The 15,205-nt window shown below is 41.3% G+C and overlaps 1 protein-coding gene across 4 annotated transcripts in view; it reads left to right on the top strand.

Moving 5' to 3' along the window:
• Positions 1–15,205, top strand: part of LRP8 (LDL receptor related protein 8) — a 195,451-nt gene that overhangs the window by 110,078 nt on the left and 70,168 nt on the right. For all 4 annotated transcript variants that reach the window (XM_075097591.1, XM_075097592.1, XM_075097593.1 and 1 more), the window contains exon 3: positions 9,630–9,752. In XM_075097591.1, coding sequence (XP_074953692.1) covers positions 9,630–9,752 — 123 coding nt within the window. The remainder of the gene's footprint in view (positions 1–9,629; positions 9,753–15,205) is intronic.

Below are 15,205 nucleotides of genomic sequence, written 5' to 3' on the forward strand. Positions count from 1 at the left end.
CTAGTTTTGAAGGTTTTGTCACCACCACCTATGAAAAAGGAATAATCCTTAAAAACCTCAAATAGAGCAGAAAACTATATAAGAAGGCCCTCCTTTTCCTAATATCCCTTCTCAGGATCACTTAGTGAAAGGATCTGCATTTACATGCCCTTAGTCTTCTCCTTTTCTGAATAACTGAAGGCAAATTCAGCCTTAAAGCATGGCTGTTCTGCTTCCCTAGTGCCTGTCTGATGAGCTTTAGGCATATTTGTAGGTGGGAACCAAAACTGCTCCATGAACAACTTATTTTATTAATGAATTGCTTTGTTAACAATTTCTGCTTTAATATATTTGCTAGCAGAAAGGGCCTTCAGTATGTCTTAGCTAGGCTTCCTGAGGACTTTTTCATCAGGGGGTTGATTGTTTAACATCTCTGTGGAGAGGGAAAGCCATCAATAACTTGGGGATATCAGGAGTTTTCAAGCTCCAGGGACTGCAGCACAGAATCAGCCTGGCTGAAGAGTGCAACCCTTGTCATCACTCCCAGGTTTCAGAGTCTGTGTAGTTTTTCATTATTTTCACGTTCCTGACCAGGAATATTTTCATATCTCTGTGACCATCCTGTTGAACAGCAGTATCTACAAGTGCCTCTTTGAGGCATTTAACTCTGACTTGGGCGAGGGTTGGTTATTAAACCTATATTGAAAACAGACATCATAGGGTGTCATAAAAAGGTCTGCGTCCAATTTTGCACAGAGACAACTGAGGCCAATAATTATTCATGGACCTTGTTGATGTTTCATCAGGGTAGACTAGTGATTAATTCCCAGAAATAAAAAGACAGAATAATGTCAAGTGCCTCTTGAGGAATTTGCAGATGCCCTTTATTGTGAAATAGCATACATGTAGGTGCCACCCAAGAGCTTGTGTCTTGCAACAATATCTTGCTGCTTGTTAAAAGAAAGCAAAACAAAACCCAGAGCGGACAGACAAAGCTGGCAATTCTGTCAGCAGAAGTCAGTGCGGATGAGCTTTAATCAAAGAAGTGTTTAGAAACAAACTGGAAACTCATAGCATACCAAATTCTTTGAAGAGGTCATGACTGCAGCAATATGGAGTTCTGGAAACACATTCAACTTCCCTGACAGAGTGATGGCTGCTCTTTTCCATAAAGAGGAAATCTTGACTTGAGCTTAAGATACTGCACTAGCAGATGTGGATGAAAGATGTGGGTCATATCCTTGGCTGTGCCACAGATTTGATGCATGACTTTTGGCATGTCATTTAATGTCTTTGTGTCCATGTACCTGTAACCGAGGATGTGCATGACTTGTGCCTTTCAGGTTCTCAGATCTCTTAATTAAGAGGAACCAGCTTTCTCATAGCCCTTTAGTACAGTGCTACCTTGCATAATCTTTGTTGTAATAAAAATTACATCTGAAACCTGACCCTGTCTGTACCCTTGCCAGCCTCCTTGTCAGTGTAGCTGCTGTATGAGGACGAGCATCAGTGAGATTTTGTTGGTGGGCATGTTTCAACACTGAATGGCAGGCGCTTTTTTGCACCTGCCGGCTTGCCACATTGCAGTGAGGCTGATCGGTAGCACGCAGAGGTGGCTGCAGGCTGGGCAGTGTTGTTGACCTATTTCTGAGCAAAGCTGGAGATGTGTTTAAGATGCTGTTAGGAAAATCTGTCCCTTCCTCTCCCTTCCTCTGCAGAAGGACATGATTGTAGAATGGGGGGGTGTTCACTGGTTTTCTTGTGGGTTGTTTGTTTGGTTTGGATTTTTGGGTTTTTGTTGGGGGGGGGGGGGGGGGGGCTCTGTTTTTGTTTTGTTTTTGTTTTCTAAACTCCAGGGACTTGAATACTGAGGTGATGAAGTGATGTGGGTTCCTGGAGAATAGCAATGAGACAGTTGTCACAAAACCTGGTTTTGTCAGCTTAAAAGATCACTGATGCTTTACGAGTGGATCTTAAAAAAAAAAACAAAACAAAAACCAAAAACCACACCACCAGAAGAGAAACCTGAAGGAAAAATGGAGGGAGCAGATGTTGGAGGGAGCCTTGCCTGAAGGAATGTGGAGCATCTTCCTCTGAAGCGAAGCAGCACTTGAGCTCTCTGCCAAGGCTGTTCCCAGCTGTGAAGCTCCCTGAGCAAGACAAAGCCCCAGAGCCCTGCCGAAGCTTTCAAACTCCGATGGAGAACTTGGCTTGAATACCCAAGTAGTATGTTTTAGAGACCTCTGATGCCCTTGAAGGAGCACACCAGTCCAAGTGGTCGTTTTGTGCTTGAATTCTCTTCAGGGATTCCTGCTTCTCCTACTGGTGAAGCGTGGTTTGTAGGGATGAATGCTGCATTCATTAGACCAAAATGTATGTTTGGTAAAAAACAGAGCAACTTTTGAGCATATAGCCCCGTCTTGAAGTCTGAAATGCCATCACTAACCTGAGGACAGGTTAAAGAAAAATTTTGTTCAGTTTTGCCTTGATTACAGAGTAAATTTATCAGTGAAGGCATGTATTTGTTAGTTGAAGTCACTTTAATTTCATATATGAGAACAAAATGCAGTTTTCAGCATTTTGTGTTTTTTCTATAGCTTTCCATAGCTTGCAATTAGGTGCTGCCATTTTCCTCATGTTAAACTTGGCATTAAACATGAAAATGTATTTAAATAATTCTAAATAGGAGGCTTACTCGTGTTACCATTTGAAATGCACAAAGGAGGATACCTTTTGATACTAATGGAAAATCATAGGTGGCATCTCTTTTTCTCCTTTTAATACGATTGATATGATTTGGTTGATCAGAGAGGCCAGTTTAGACTCAGCAGCCGCATGTTTTGGTTACAGTAATAGCAGCTTCAAGCTGTCCCTAAACCTTCTGACTAGGCTTCTGTCAATCAGGCATTGTTTTCTGGGGCCTGTTTAGGGGGTCTTGTAGAGAAGTTTCTTTAAAATGTATTTGTGGTGGAGTATCAAAGGGACTGTGGTCTGTGTCTAAGCACCAGCTGTTTGAGGTGATCTGATTAATCTTGCTTTAGAAACGTAATTGCCTGCTGAGATGGCAGCATCAAAAAAAGTAGCCAGATTCAGAGAGTGGTTAAATGCTCCCTTTCATTACCTCAAGTTGTCCTTAGTTGTCTGAAAATTATAAGTACTCAGCTGTCCACATCCACTAGGATTTCCTGACATTTCCACTCTTCGATCTTATCTGTTGCTCTTTGTAGCTGCAAAACAACATGTTCCTGGGATTTCCTATGATGAGGATTTGGCAGAGAGGGGCCGCCTGCAGCTGACCACATAGCCCTGGCAGAGGTGCTGCTGGTGGGATTGGGCTCCGAACATGCAGTGTTTTGGTGCCTGAAGTGGGGGCAGCTGGGCACAGCCAGGAATGGAGCACCTGCTGTGACCAGGAAATCACACTGCGGTGGATGGTCCTGCACTCCCTGTTACACTTCCTCATTTGCGAAATCAATACCACGTGAGACAACAGCATGAATCAGGAGTCCTCAGGCTGCAGTATTGTCAGATGTAGATTAGGATTTTCAAATCTCCTTAAAAGGACTAAGATGTCCTTTGGGTGTATAACCTGGCCAAAGGATCTGGGATCAATACCACAGACTTTTTTTGAAGGGCAGGGATGCTGATGAAGTGCATGGTTAGGGCTTAGTCTCGTCCTCCAAGAGTTTTCTGTGTTTGGGAGAGTATATCAAGTTTGTGTTGAACACAGCTTCAAATTAAAAAACAAACCAAAAAAAAACCCCCAAAGAAACAACAACAACAAAAAAGCAACAACCAAAAAAACCCAATTTGCCACCTTGTATTGCTGGGAGTTCTTGTTTGGGAGGGGCATCTGCAATGTCATGGTGGCTGTGTTTGCAATCAGGAGTTGACTGAGGATATAAACCAAAGATGTCTGTTTGCTTGATGTTTTGCATAGCCCAGAATCTCTGAGAGCTGAATGATGAGCCCAGACCCTACCTTTCTCTTGGTTAGCAGCAAACATCGTTGGACCAAGCAAATGGTTCAGCCGGGGTGAATTTTGCTTACTGTGAGACTGGATTAACTGAGGTCCTTAAGAAGTGCAGAGTGAGCCATAATAATGATGTATTTTGTTCTGGGAAACGCTAGCTCGTGGCCAATGTTACACTTCAAGCTGCCATTGGCACCTCTCGGGGCTGAGTGATGGCGACAGTCTGTGTTAAGCTCCTGAACTCATGTGATGCTACTTTTTCTTCTTCTCGTATGGAGTCTTGTCAGTGGCTCTGATAAGCCACTGATCAAAGTTGCCATTGAAGTTTCCCAGCATGAAATGAAACCCTGTTTTATGAATTTCAATTTTTCTTTATGACCTACCATCATCTTCCCATTCTCACATCCTACAGGGTTGTGCTATTCTACTGCTGCAGAAGGATCACAGCAAAATTTCCATTGTATGGCATTTTATTTTATTTTACAGCAGCTTAGGTGAAAGTAGTTTCCACAAGAAGGCTTGAATACTGGCTGCAAATGACAACAGAAACAAGGTTTGACAAGAAGTCTGGTGTGGATTCAGGAGCTAAAATAGGAGCAGGATCTGTGTAAAAGAATGAGGATGGTGTAACAAATGAAACCAAAGTTTTCAGTGGTTTTAGTGTCTGGGAGTTTGGTCATTTGTGTTTTAATCCCTAATTGCCTTCTTCCCTCTGCATTAAAGCTACCTTGGCTATGAGATGCAGAAGCTGCACAGATCCAGCTGGCTGGCAGCACACGTGGCACACCAGTCCCAATGGCCACTTTCTGTCCTCATCTCCTTCTGTGGAGCTGTTGTTTTGATTGTTCTCTATTCAGCTACCAATTTTATGAAACTTGTAGGAGTAGATTTATTTTTCACATCTTTCTCCCCTTTCAGAATTGGTGGAAACAGGCCAACAGTTACTGACGGGAAAACAGGGAGAGAGTGCAGTCTGTGGAGTCTTTGTGGGTTAGTGCTCGAGGATGGTCTCATCAGCCTGGTCTTCTGTTTAGAAACACAAGCCAGAGATTGGACAAAACCCCTAATCTAAAAACCATGTGTTTAGAGTCTTTTATTACTACACAGGGGTTCATTCTCTTGGGGGGGAGGAAATCTTTGTATTAACTGTCCTTTATAGGCAAGTTGTAATCAGAAAATCTGCTTTTACATGTGCTTCTACATTACTGCTGCTGTTGAACAGCTACAGCTTTGCTCACAGAACTGTTGATGGTAAGAGAGGAAATATATTCACTCTGCTTTTCAGCTGTGTTGGTTTGGGAAAATTAGGAGTAGCAAAAAATGAAGCTGTTGTAGTGTGGTATATTGCTTAGTATTACAGATGTGCAGAATAGGATTAAGCAAGAGGCACGAATTGGAAATGGAATCACAGAGGGCCTGATATCTTCTAAAGAGTAACTGTAAAGCTGTTCCTGCCTTATAGAGCCTCTAAAACTGAAACAAAAGTTAAGTCAGGTTAAATGAAGTGACTAAGGTCTTGTGGGGGCGGTGGAAGGGTGGGGTGCTGGGTTTTATTAGAAAGAGGAGGAAAGAATAAATCCTGGACTTCTCAGTTAGATTCAGATACCTGTTGGTTTTAGGGTCAGGGATTTGGCCTTTTGAAGAGAAGTATTTCTGGAAGTTAGAAATCACATTTAGATCATCTAGTCCCTGCTCCTAGCCAGTAAAAGATTTCTTTCTTTCAGTATATATTTATTTCTTCCAACCTAATTATACATATCCCCAGCAATTGCTTTTTTTTAAAATGAATTCCCTCTATAAATGGTCATATTCTAAACCAGTCTCCCTGGGTTCTCTGCTTTTAATTTGCTGTAGGGATGAACCCTGAATCCTTACTTGCAGTTCAGGATAAGAGATGTGAGTAATGGGAAGAAAAAGGGATGTCTTGCAAAATGAGGGGCCATGTTGGTTTGATGCATTTTAGTTTAAAATTTAGTGTATTAGCATATTTTTCTGTCATGACTGGATAAATTTGAAGCCTTCATTTCCCCCCTTACCATTCTTCCTGGGAGCAAAGAAGCAGCAATGACTTCCTTTGACCAAGCTTTCCTTTCGAAAGTTGCCCAAGCCAGGGCTCATCCCCTGTGGAAGTTGAGCCCCGTGGTCATACAGGCACCGACTTCCACCCTGGAGTTTCTGACAGATCTGTCCAGCTGCAGATGTGAGGAAGGAAAAGCAAGTACCAAAGGCAAATCAAGCACAAGTCAAAAGAAAGGAGGTCTCTTTGGTGTCATTCTGCATCTGAGCGGGGAGAAGATGAAAGGCTCTATGTGTGCTTCAGTAGCCTTCTCTTTTCTTGTTCCAGGTATCAGTTTGGCCCCCAAGGAGCAGAGGCATAGGGATGCTGTGACTACTTACCCTTGTTTGTTTATATTAGTTTTGAAGAGACGTGTGAGTGGAGTTGTCTGGGCTGCTTATGGCAAAGGAAATGGATCTCAGGGGAACAATTAATTTTGCTTGACTGTTTCTGAGCCAGGTGAAACCATTAAATGAACCTGTGTCCTCACCATTGTCTAAAAGGGATGTATTTATTTATTTTACATTTTAATGTACCACTGACAATTTATGGTGTGAGACTCAATAAATTTTTTAATAGAGAATTGATGGAAGGTGTATTACATGGGAGATTAATAGAAAGGGTTATTGGACTTGAAAAAGGAAGAAAAAGACAGGGAGCTGATATTTTAATTAACTGCTCCCTGCCTGCGTTGTGATCCCAGAGACATGACAATTGAGTGCCAGAAGGTGAATCTGGTTGGAAATAAAGTGATTCCAGTCTTGCATTAGAGGTGAGAAATGAGACAGTGCTCCTGTATTCTTGCAACCTGTGATCTGGGTTGCTGTTTGCAGCACAAAGCAGAGTTTATTGGAATTAAAACAGTCCACACAGCCATGACCCAGTGTGTTGGAAAGTAATAGTAATAAAAAAAAAAAACAAAACACTAAACAAAAAATCCCAAATTAAATATAAATAACAAAAAGCAGAAACAGTAAAAAAAAAAAAAAGACATAGTAGAAGTAAATATAATAATCATAGAAAGGTTTGAGCCCTCCTGCCTTAATCATCACACTCCTTTAAGAGATTAGGCAGTTTAGGTTCAGACAAAGGACCAAATGCATTTGTACCCTGCTGATTTATCTGGCATGGGATTGTCGGACCTTTGGGTGGGCATGCGGACAGGGATGATGCTTTTCGGTTGGGCCTCCGCTGATGAGCAGTTGTGCCCAACTTCATTTTGCAAAGAGGAGCTGTGCTTCCAAATGACACCCTGCAACTATCAGTAATGCTTTTCTCCCCCTTTTGTGAATCCTGGCAATCTATTAATTGTGCTGCCTAAGAGCAGCGTCAGGGGAACAAAGCAATCAGTGCCACCATCTGCTGTGAGCAGGTTGGCCATGTTGAAGGGAATGCCTGTTACACTCCTTTCTGTGGCTGACCCCCTCGCTCACGCTTGCGTCTGCATGTCCCAGAAATAAGTGATCAGAGCGTTAGGTGGATGGAAAAAGGGAAGGTTTGTTTTGAGGTGGAAAAATAGTTGCGTTGCTGTCTGGATCTCTAGAAAATGAGTCAAAGGACAGTTTTCCTATGAAAAGCAAGCCATTAGGACATTGAGAGAGCTAGTATAAAACTAAATATACTTTAGAAACTAAATTTTTTATATCTCCAGTATTATACTAGTCTGCTTTCTCGATGGAGATGTGATTGTTTTATTTGTTGATGCTATAACCTTCCCCTAACCGCAAGTACCAACATTTTACCGAGTCAGGTTCACAATAAGTAGGGGAGTGCTCCGTCTTTGCTTATGCGTGCATATGCCATCTGTATCTGGTCAGAGCTTCTGACCATTAAATACATCAGATTAATTAAATCAAACATATTAAATAAGTCAGAAGTGACGCTCGATAGCCAGTTTCACAAGTTTTGGTTTTCGAACTGGAGATGTTCAGGGGAAGGTTTGTGCCCTCTGATAATGGATGTGCAACATCTTTGGAAGATCAGGCTGGATTCTTAGTATGACTGGTCTCCTGCAAAAATCTCGTTCTATATGGGGTTGGGTTTTTTGCTTATATTAGTTCAAAATATCTGTTTCTGAATGACTGAAAATTGTCCCTTTTTTCAGAATCTGGCTCACTTAGCAACAGAAGGAGAGTAAATGTATGTTCCCTTTATAAAATACATCCTGAGAGATTGTACAGCTGCCTACTGATGCTTTGCAGTGTTTTCCTGCTGGATGCCTATTCAGGGAAGCTGCATGTTTTGTGCATTAGAACATGAGTACTTGATTTCGGCCATGTAGACCTCTCCAGCATCTCACACAGTTCATGTTCCTTGTTTCCTGTGTGGGCAGGACCTATATTTAACATGGTTTTCTCCCTGACAGCAGCTCATGTAAGAAAAAAAAAATCAAACCCTGGAGGCTTATTTGTTGCGATTAATGGTTTGAAAATGTTTGCTGAAAGAAATATTGATGTAGCAATGATGTGTGCACATGACATATATCAGGGAATAGCTATCAAGCTCAAACCTCACTGTGACGGCAGCGAAGCAGTGGAACAGATTGCCCAGGGAGGTTGTGTTGTCTCCATCTTGAGGGTTTTTAAGACCAGACTGAACCCAGGGTAACCTGATCTGACCTCAGAGCTGACCCTGTCTTGAGCAGGAGGTTGGACTTGATGACCTCCTGAGGTCCTTTACTACCTGAATTTTACTGTGATCCTATTAGGTTGTGAGCAGCTTTGCAGAGGGAAGAAACAAATCTCCCTGCCACCACTTCCTATGTAAATTGATCAGTAACAAAGATAGACACCAGTTAGCCATAGTCTTGCACTTCAAGGGTGGTAACACTGAGCCTGAGCCACTGCTCATGACTCCCACGGCATGGCTGTTCAGTCTAATTCCTAGCAGAAAAGCCACTAAAATCACCATTGCAAAAGCAATGAGTGACTGATAGTCACATTGACACTGAGGCCAAGGACTGAAGAAATCTATGGATTACTTTCTGCTGCCATGGGAGGGTGCTGGTTTGTATTACAGGGCACTGGTTGTGCTGCACCACAGGCACAGAGGAATAGACCAATTAATTGCTTGAGTTTTTCTTGCATCTTTTTCAAGCCCTAGATTAATGCAAGCAAAGCAAAGAGCACGGAGTGGTTGACATTTAATGAAATTATTTTTAGTGTTTGGAGGAGTGATTTATGATCATCTACTATGGTGACAAATGTATTAAAAAGCCATGAACAGATTACATAGATAAAAACATCATTACTTAGATTATAGTACTCTAAAGGTGAGACTTGTTTGTCTTACCTGTCTGTAAATCATGCAACACGCTTTCTGTTCCATGTATGCAGCAGCTTTTTGCAGTAAAAGCCTTAGAAAATTATTTTGAAAAAGAACATTCCTGGTTTTTGAATGTCTGTAAAAAGACATAAAAGGGTGAATGCATGTTAAATAATGGAGGGATAAGACTTCTAGTAAGAAGAAACACCCGTCTTTACCTGTTTGACTGTGTCATGAAGAAGCAATATTGAAACTTCTCAGTACAGGACAATCAGTATCATCCCTAGTGGGATAAGATGCAATGGAGGTCTTCTGCACTGCTCATTTTCATGCCAAGTACTTTTTTTTTTCTTGCAGCAAAGAAAACTTGTGCTGAGTCAGATTTCACTTGTGACAATGGCCACTGCATCCCAGCCAGGTGGAAATGTGATGGTGAAGAAGAATGTCCTGATGGGTCAGATGAATCAGAAGCAGCATGCAGTGAGTAGCACAAAAAAGCAGTGTTTCTCAGACTTGTTGTCTTACCAAAGTGTGGAGAAATTTGAGGTGTTATTCCCAGCATTCGCAGGATGTTCTGTCAGCTTTTGCATCTGTTAGAGCAGAAAATAAAGACACAAAAGATCCAGGTCATTCAAATCAGTTGGTTTCCAAACTTCTGAATGTACCAGTTTTCCAGGATGTGACACAGGCAGCACTGTCTGGTGTATATTTCTGTCTGTAACGGATCTTAAAACATCTCTAGCTCTGTTACAGTTTATCTGGTTGTAGAGCTCATGAGCAGCAGCAGTGCACAAAGATTCACACTCACTTGGGATCAGGCCTTTTGGAAACTCAGATTTGCAGCATTTTGCATGGTAGCATATTGGGATTTATCATCACTGCAGACAGTGCTTCTGTCATTGCCAAGGAACTTTGCAATGTTAGAGTATTGCTTAATTTTTTTTTTTTTGCCTTTGAGAACAAATGAAGAAAAAGGTAGCAGATGAAAGAGAAGCAATGTAAAATACCTAAAGCTGAGAGTAAGTATGACAGATGTTAACTGCAGATAACACCTTTTAAAAACCCATTGATTTCAGCAAGTAAATGGACATGCTTGATTTTCATGTAGCACATTTATCTTGCTCTTTTGACTCTGAGGAGGTCCATTCATGCTCCATTGTTCTAGAACTGTGAAGGGTTGTCTGATGTTAAGTTGAAGGAAATCCCAGGTATATTTTAATGAAAACACTAATTAATATGTAGACTTTTATTTGTGTGCTTACTTATGTCTGCATTTTTGTTCTTGGACAGACCAAGAAACTAGTACAAGCCCTTCTGTTGAATTTCCAGCCATGTACTTCACAAATATATTCCTGTGAGTCAGAAGCAGTGTTGGAGGAAGTATTTTACCAGATTTCACTAGAATGGGACACATAGAGGACTTCAAAATTAACCAATTAACCATACTTTGATTTTTAAGCCTAGTACCAGTCCTACTTTCTCTCTAATTAAGAAAGATGAATGCACTTCTTTTGCATAAAATGAATAAAATAATTTTTGTAGCCATATACAGGCTACAGAAAAAATTAACTTCAGTAACTACATTAACATATTTATGAACTGTATGTATTGGTCTTTCACCCTGCATCCTCCTTAGTCAAAAGCTATCTTATTAATGCTACATCCACTACTTGATTGCCTGGAGGGGGGCTGAATAACGAAGCAGCTCCATTCCCTGCAGTGTCTGTCTGTAAATCTCTTGTCAGAGGCCATAGCAAGGACTGTGTATAGGCCATGCAGCGCTACGATCCCTGACGATTTCTCTTAATCATCTTCCATTCCACCTTCCATTTTTCCCCCCACTTATTTCATCCTCTGGGGAAATCAGCCTTAAAGCTTAAGTATTGCACAAGAGACTTGACCTGAGCCTCTGATTGTTACAGTATGGGACTGCCATCCTGAGAGGAAAGTAATTTGTTCAGGTTTGTGTGGTGGGATTTTATTTTTTATATTTCCTGCTTGAAACCTTCTAAGAGACTGACGTCTGTGGTGGTGGTTCTGTTTCAGCAAAATAGATGGCCCTTGAAATATCTCCCTGTTGCTGATGGGAGTAGACTAGTGTCACCTCAGCACAGGAAGAATTTTGTTCCCATTCTACAGCATATGCCTAACAGATGAATCAGGAATTCCTAGTGAAAGCAGTAGTACCTGCATCGACCAATTCTTAATTTGTTGGGTTTTTTGTTTGTTTGTGGGGTGCTTTTTTTTAAATATAAAGGCTTTGAAACCAGCTCAGACTGTACCATATTTTATTTGTTTATAGCTGTCTTGAGCAGATTGACCATGCTTTGCCTCAGCATAAGTTATTCAGGTTTTGTTACGAATTTTGGCCAAAATAGATCAATTTTTGGGTAGTGAATGCATGAACTTGAGTCTCAACTTTCACAGGGTACTTGATACAAGCCTCTGTCTGACTTGCAGCAAGCTCACAAGAGAAGTCAGTGTTTCTGTCTGTACCAATTAAAAGCTTGCTTTTGAATCTTAAAAATGGCTGAAACTAGAATTTTGGAACTCTACTTGTTTTATAGGATTATTCAGATTTGAAGTTCACACTTTAATCGGGTAAAGATCAAGTAGTTCTAATCTTATGACTGTTGGTAGCTATAGGCTTTAATTTGCATGGTAAGGACATTCTTTCCAGATGGTTTGTATCCTTGTTAAAAGTATGTGTCATCTCAAAGGCTGATCTGATCTGCTCTGTGAGGAAACAGAATCAACCTGGTAATGTGTAAGCACAGTGCTGGTTGTGAGGTTAATTCACATATGTTTGCAGGTCTTCCTACCACCACCGGCCAAGGCAGCAGCAAATTATAAACATGGTGGACTTCTAAACAAGAAACTGGAGCGTTAGGCTTTGCTTTTAATTTGTACCCTTAGCATAAAAGGTCTGGCTGTTTGTGCATGTAAATGTTATTTAAGGGCAAAGAAGAGGCTGTAATGACAGAAAACGTAGTAAGAGGCAAAATGTATAGTTGGAGAATTCTGTATGGTCCCTTCTTCTAGTTCCATTTTCTTTCTTCCTGATGAAAGCAAGGCTGCACTTTCTCCCTGTAGCTGAGGAATGACTGCAGGTCCCTATGACTGTCTCATTTTCATGTTTAGGAATGCAGCACAGCCCTTTGGAGGAACCAAAGACACTGGGGAGTTTCCCTAGGGAAGTGGGGTTAGGAAATGGAGATGTCTCACCTTTGGCAAGATCAAACTACTTTATAAAATCAATTGTTTTTTCAGACAGGCCACATAATTACCAGCACCTCTGCCAGGATCTAGGGTTACTCCTCAATTAATGCAACACTGGGACATTGTCCATACACTTGTCCATTCGAGCTAGGGAGGTTCAGAGTGTTGATATTGCTGGCTGTTGGCATTTTAGGAGTATTTCCAGCTTAGAATGTGATGAAAACAAGGCAGTTCCTCTCAGCATCTAGCTACCTGCTAAATGGCTTTTTATTTTCTGAATGCTTTGTGGTGTGTTTTAAAAAACATTTTGTGCTCTCTTGTTGATAGTTAAGGATGTTGTGTACCCATCTCTAATGGTCGGTTAAATGTAAAAGTTTGTGGTCTCTCTCTCTCTCTGATAACCCCACTGCAAAACCAGAACAGTACTTTGCTTTTTCAGTTTCCCAGATTACTGAAGTTGCTCAGCTTTGTACATAACAGTATCACCAGGTGTTCAGGACAGCATGACCTGACTCCTGTCAGATAGGTAAGATGGCATCACAGCTGGCCTGATTTCTGTTGGACCTGTGATGTGTGGGGCCTTTTCTGCTATTTATGCAATTATTTTTTTTAAGACTGCGTTTTCTTCAAGCCACTGGATGTGGCTAGGAGCAGTAGCTGTAAGGGTATGTTTTGAGTCCCACTGAATTCTCAACTGATGAGATCTACAGGACTTCTCCCTGTTGTGGGTTTTGGTGATCGTTGAAGGCTGATTAACTTCTAGCATGGGCTGATTTAGGAGAAGATGGCTATCCAGGCTTTTGGCTTGAAATGGATCATTACAAATAAGAAACTGCTTATTTCTTCATTTTTCTTTGAGCCACATCCTTAACCTAAACATGCTCTCACATCCATAGGTTTGTCCAAGTGGATTATTCATGTAACATGTGAATGTCACCACTAAACCTCTGTGTTCTGCCATCTGTCAGTTCTTCAGTACTATTAGCTGGCTCCTGAATTTATTTTATCTCATTTGATTTATATAAAGGTTTCAAAGAAATGTGTCCCCCTTTTCTGTGAGCTGATCTACTCAGGGGCATGTTGTGGGCTGGCTCTGTTCTCTCTGAAGTCATCATCAGAAATACTGTCAGTTTTGGGGAAAGTGTGTTTTATTATACTTTCTGTTTCTGTGTGGAAGCAGAATGAGCCCATAAATCAAGAGAAGCAAAACCATATAAACTCAGAAATTAGTGTTGTTCACAAGGGGCAGAAGGGACTGAATTCACAGTTTAAGAAGTCGTGTTGACTGAAGCTGGGTAAGGGAGAAGGAATTTGATATTGAAGGCAAGAAAGTTATTTTGAGAAACATAATTAATAAATGAAAAGAAATGGTATGGTGGGTGAGAGGGAACAAAGAAACACCATTTAGCTGTGCTGCAGTGGTCCTTCTGGTGGGGAAAGGGAAGAGTTAGTACTTGGGCATGCCAACTTCCAGCCTCGTCTTCCTTGACAAAGCCTCTTTAGATCCAGTGATACCCTGAACTAGGCCTCCGTTCAGGAAAGGTTGGCTGCTTGTACGTAAAGCAAATGAACCACTTTGGCCTTGCAGGATACATGCCAAGAAAATAGCCTGGGGAGGAGCAGTTTGACATCAGCCGTTGCTGCCTTTCCTTGCCTGCCATGGAGGAGTGGGCGCAAAACTGCCATTAATGGAAGGTTCTCTAAAATGATAATAGATTTCGTCTTTGTCATGCCCACTTGTTAGTATGCAGGGAGCATACTATCATTAAAATCATTAAAATCATTGAAAAGGATAGCGGAGTATCTTGAAGTAGTGGGAGTAGAGTTAGTGCCTCTGTCAGCCCAATGCCTGTGACTCCCATGTACCTCACCAGCAGCTGTTTTCAGATACAGACAACATTTTTGACCTCAGAGTAGGCTCGAATGCTGAGAATCTTATAATTGCTGCAAGGTTATACAGCAGCATGCCTCTCCCGACTGCGGGGAGATCTTTCATAGCTTACATGTGCTCCCATTGGAGAGCCCACCACAGCCAGATCCCTGGACCTATATTTCATTACTCTTACTAAAAGCATCTGTGTGTGACTTGGTGATCACCCTAGAGCTGCAGTGCAGCTGCTGCTGATATACGCATTGCTTATGCATATGAAAAGATCCCTCACTATTTCCTATCCAGTTTCTTGAAGCTGAGAGAGGGGGAAGAGATGTCATTTTTATTACTGAGCTAACAGAGACCTCCAGCAAAATGAATGCTATCCACCTAATGCTGTTCTAGCACAGGTATTGAATCATTCTGCTTTTTTACAAGAAAGAAATTTTAAATTTCCCTCTGATGTATTTTGATTATTTAACCAGTGACTTAAACAAAAAACCTCTAGAGAAAAATAAAACCCGATGCTAACAAACAGCAACAGCACTGATGGGAATACAAATTAAAGGGATAGAGCAAGTGAAAATATAAGCTGGCAAACTCTTGCCTTAGGACATTGTATATATAATGAGATCGAGGAGTGCAGGCAGCATAAACTCACCGCTTATTTCTTCATCAGATATGTGACATTCGTCTAGTTAAGAGCAGAAATTGTTATACAGAAAGGTATAGTAGGGTGTTATGAGGAAGAAAAAGAGAAGGAAGGACCTGAAATCATATTGCATTTAATAGGGGAATGATTTAATAGGGCAGGTTTAATAAGCAGCAGTCCTGGAAATAGATT

Source organism: Phalacrocorax aristotelis, chromosome 6, assembly GCF_949628215.1.
Source record: "Phalacrocorax aristotelis chromosome 6, bGulAri2.1, whole genome shotgun sequence".
NCBI lineage: Eukaryota > Metazoa > Chordata > Aves > Suliformes > Phalacrocoracidae > Phalacrocorax > Phalacrocorax aristotelis.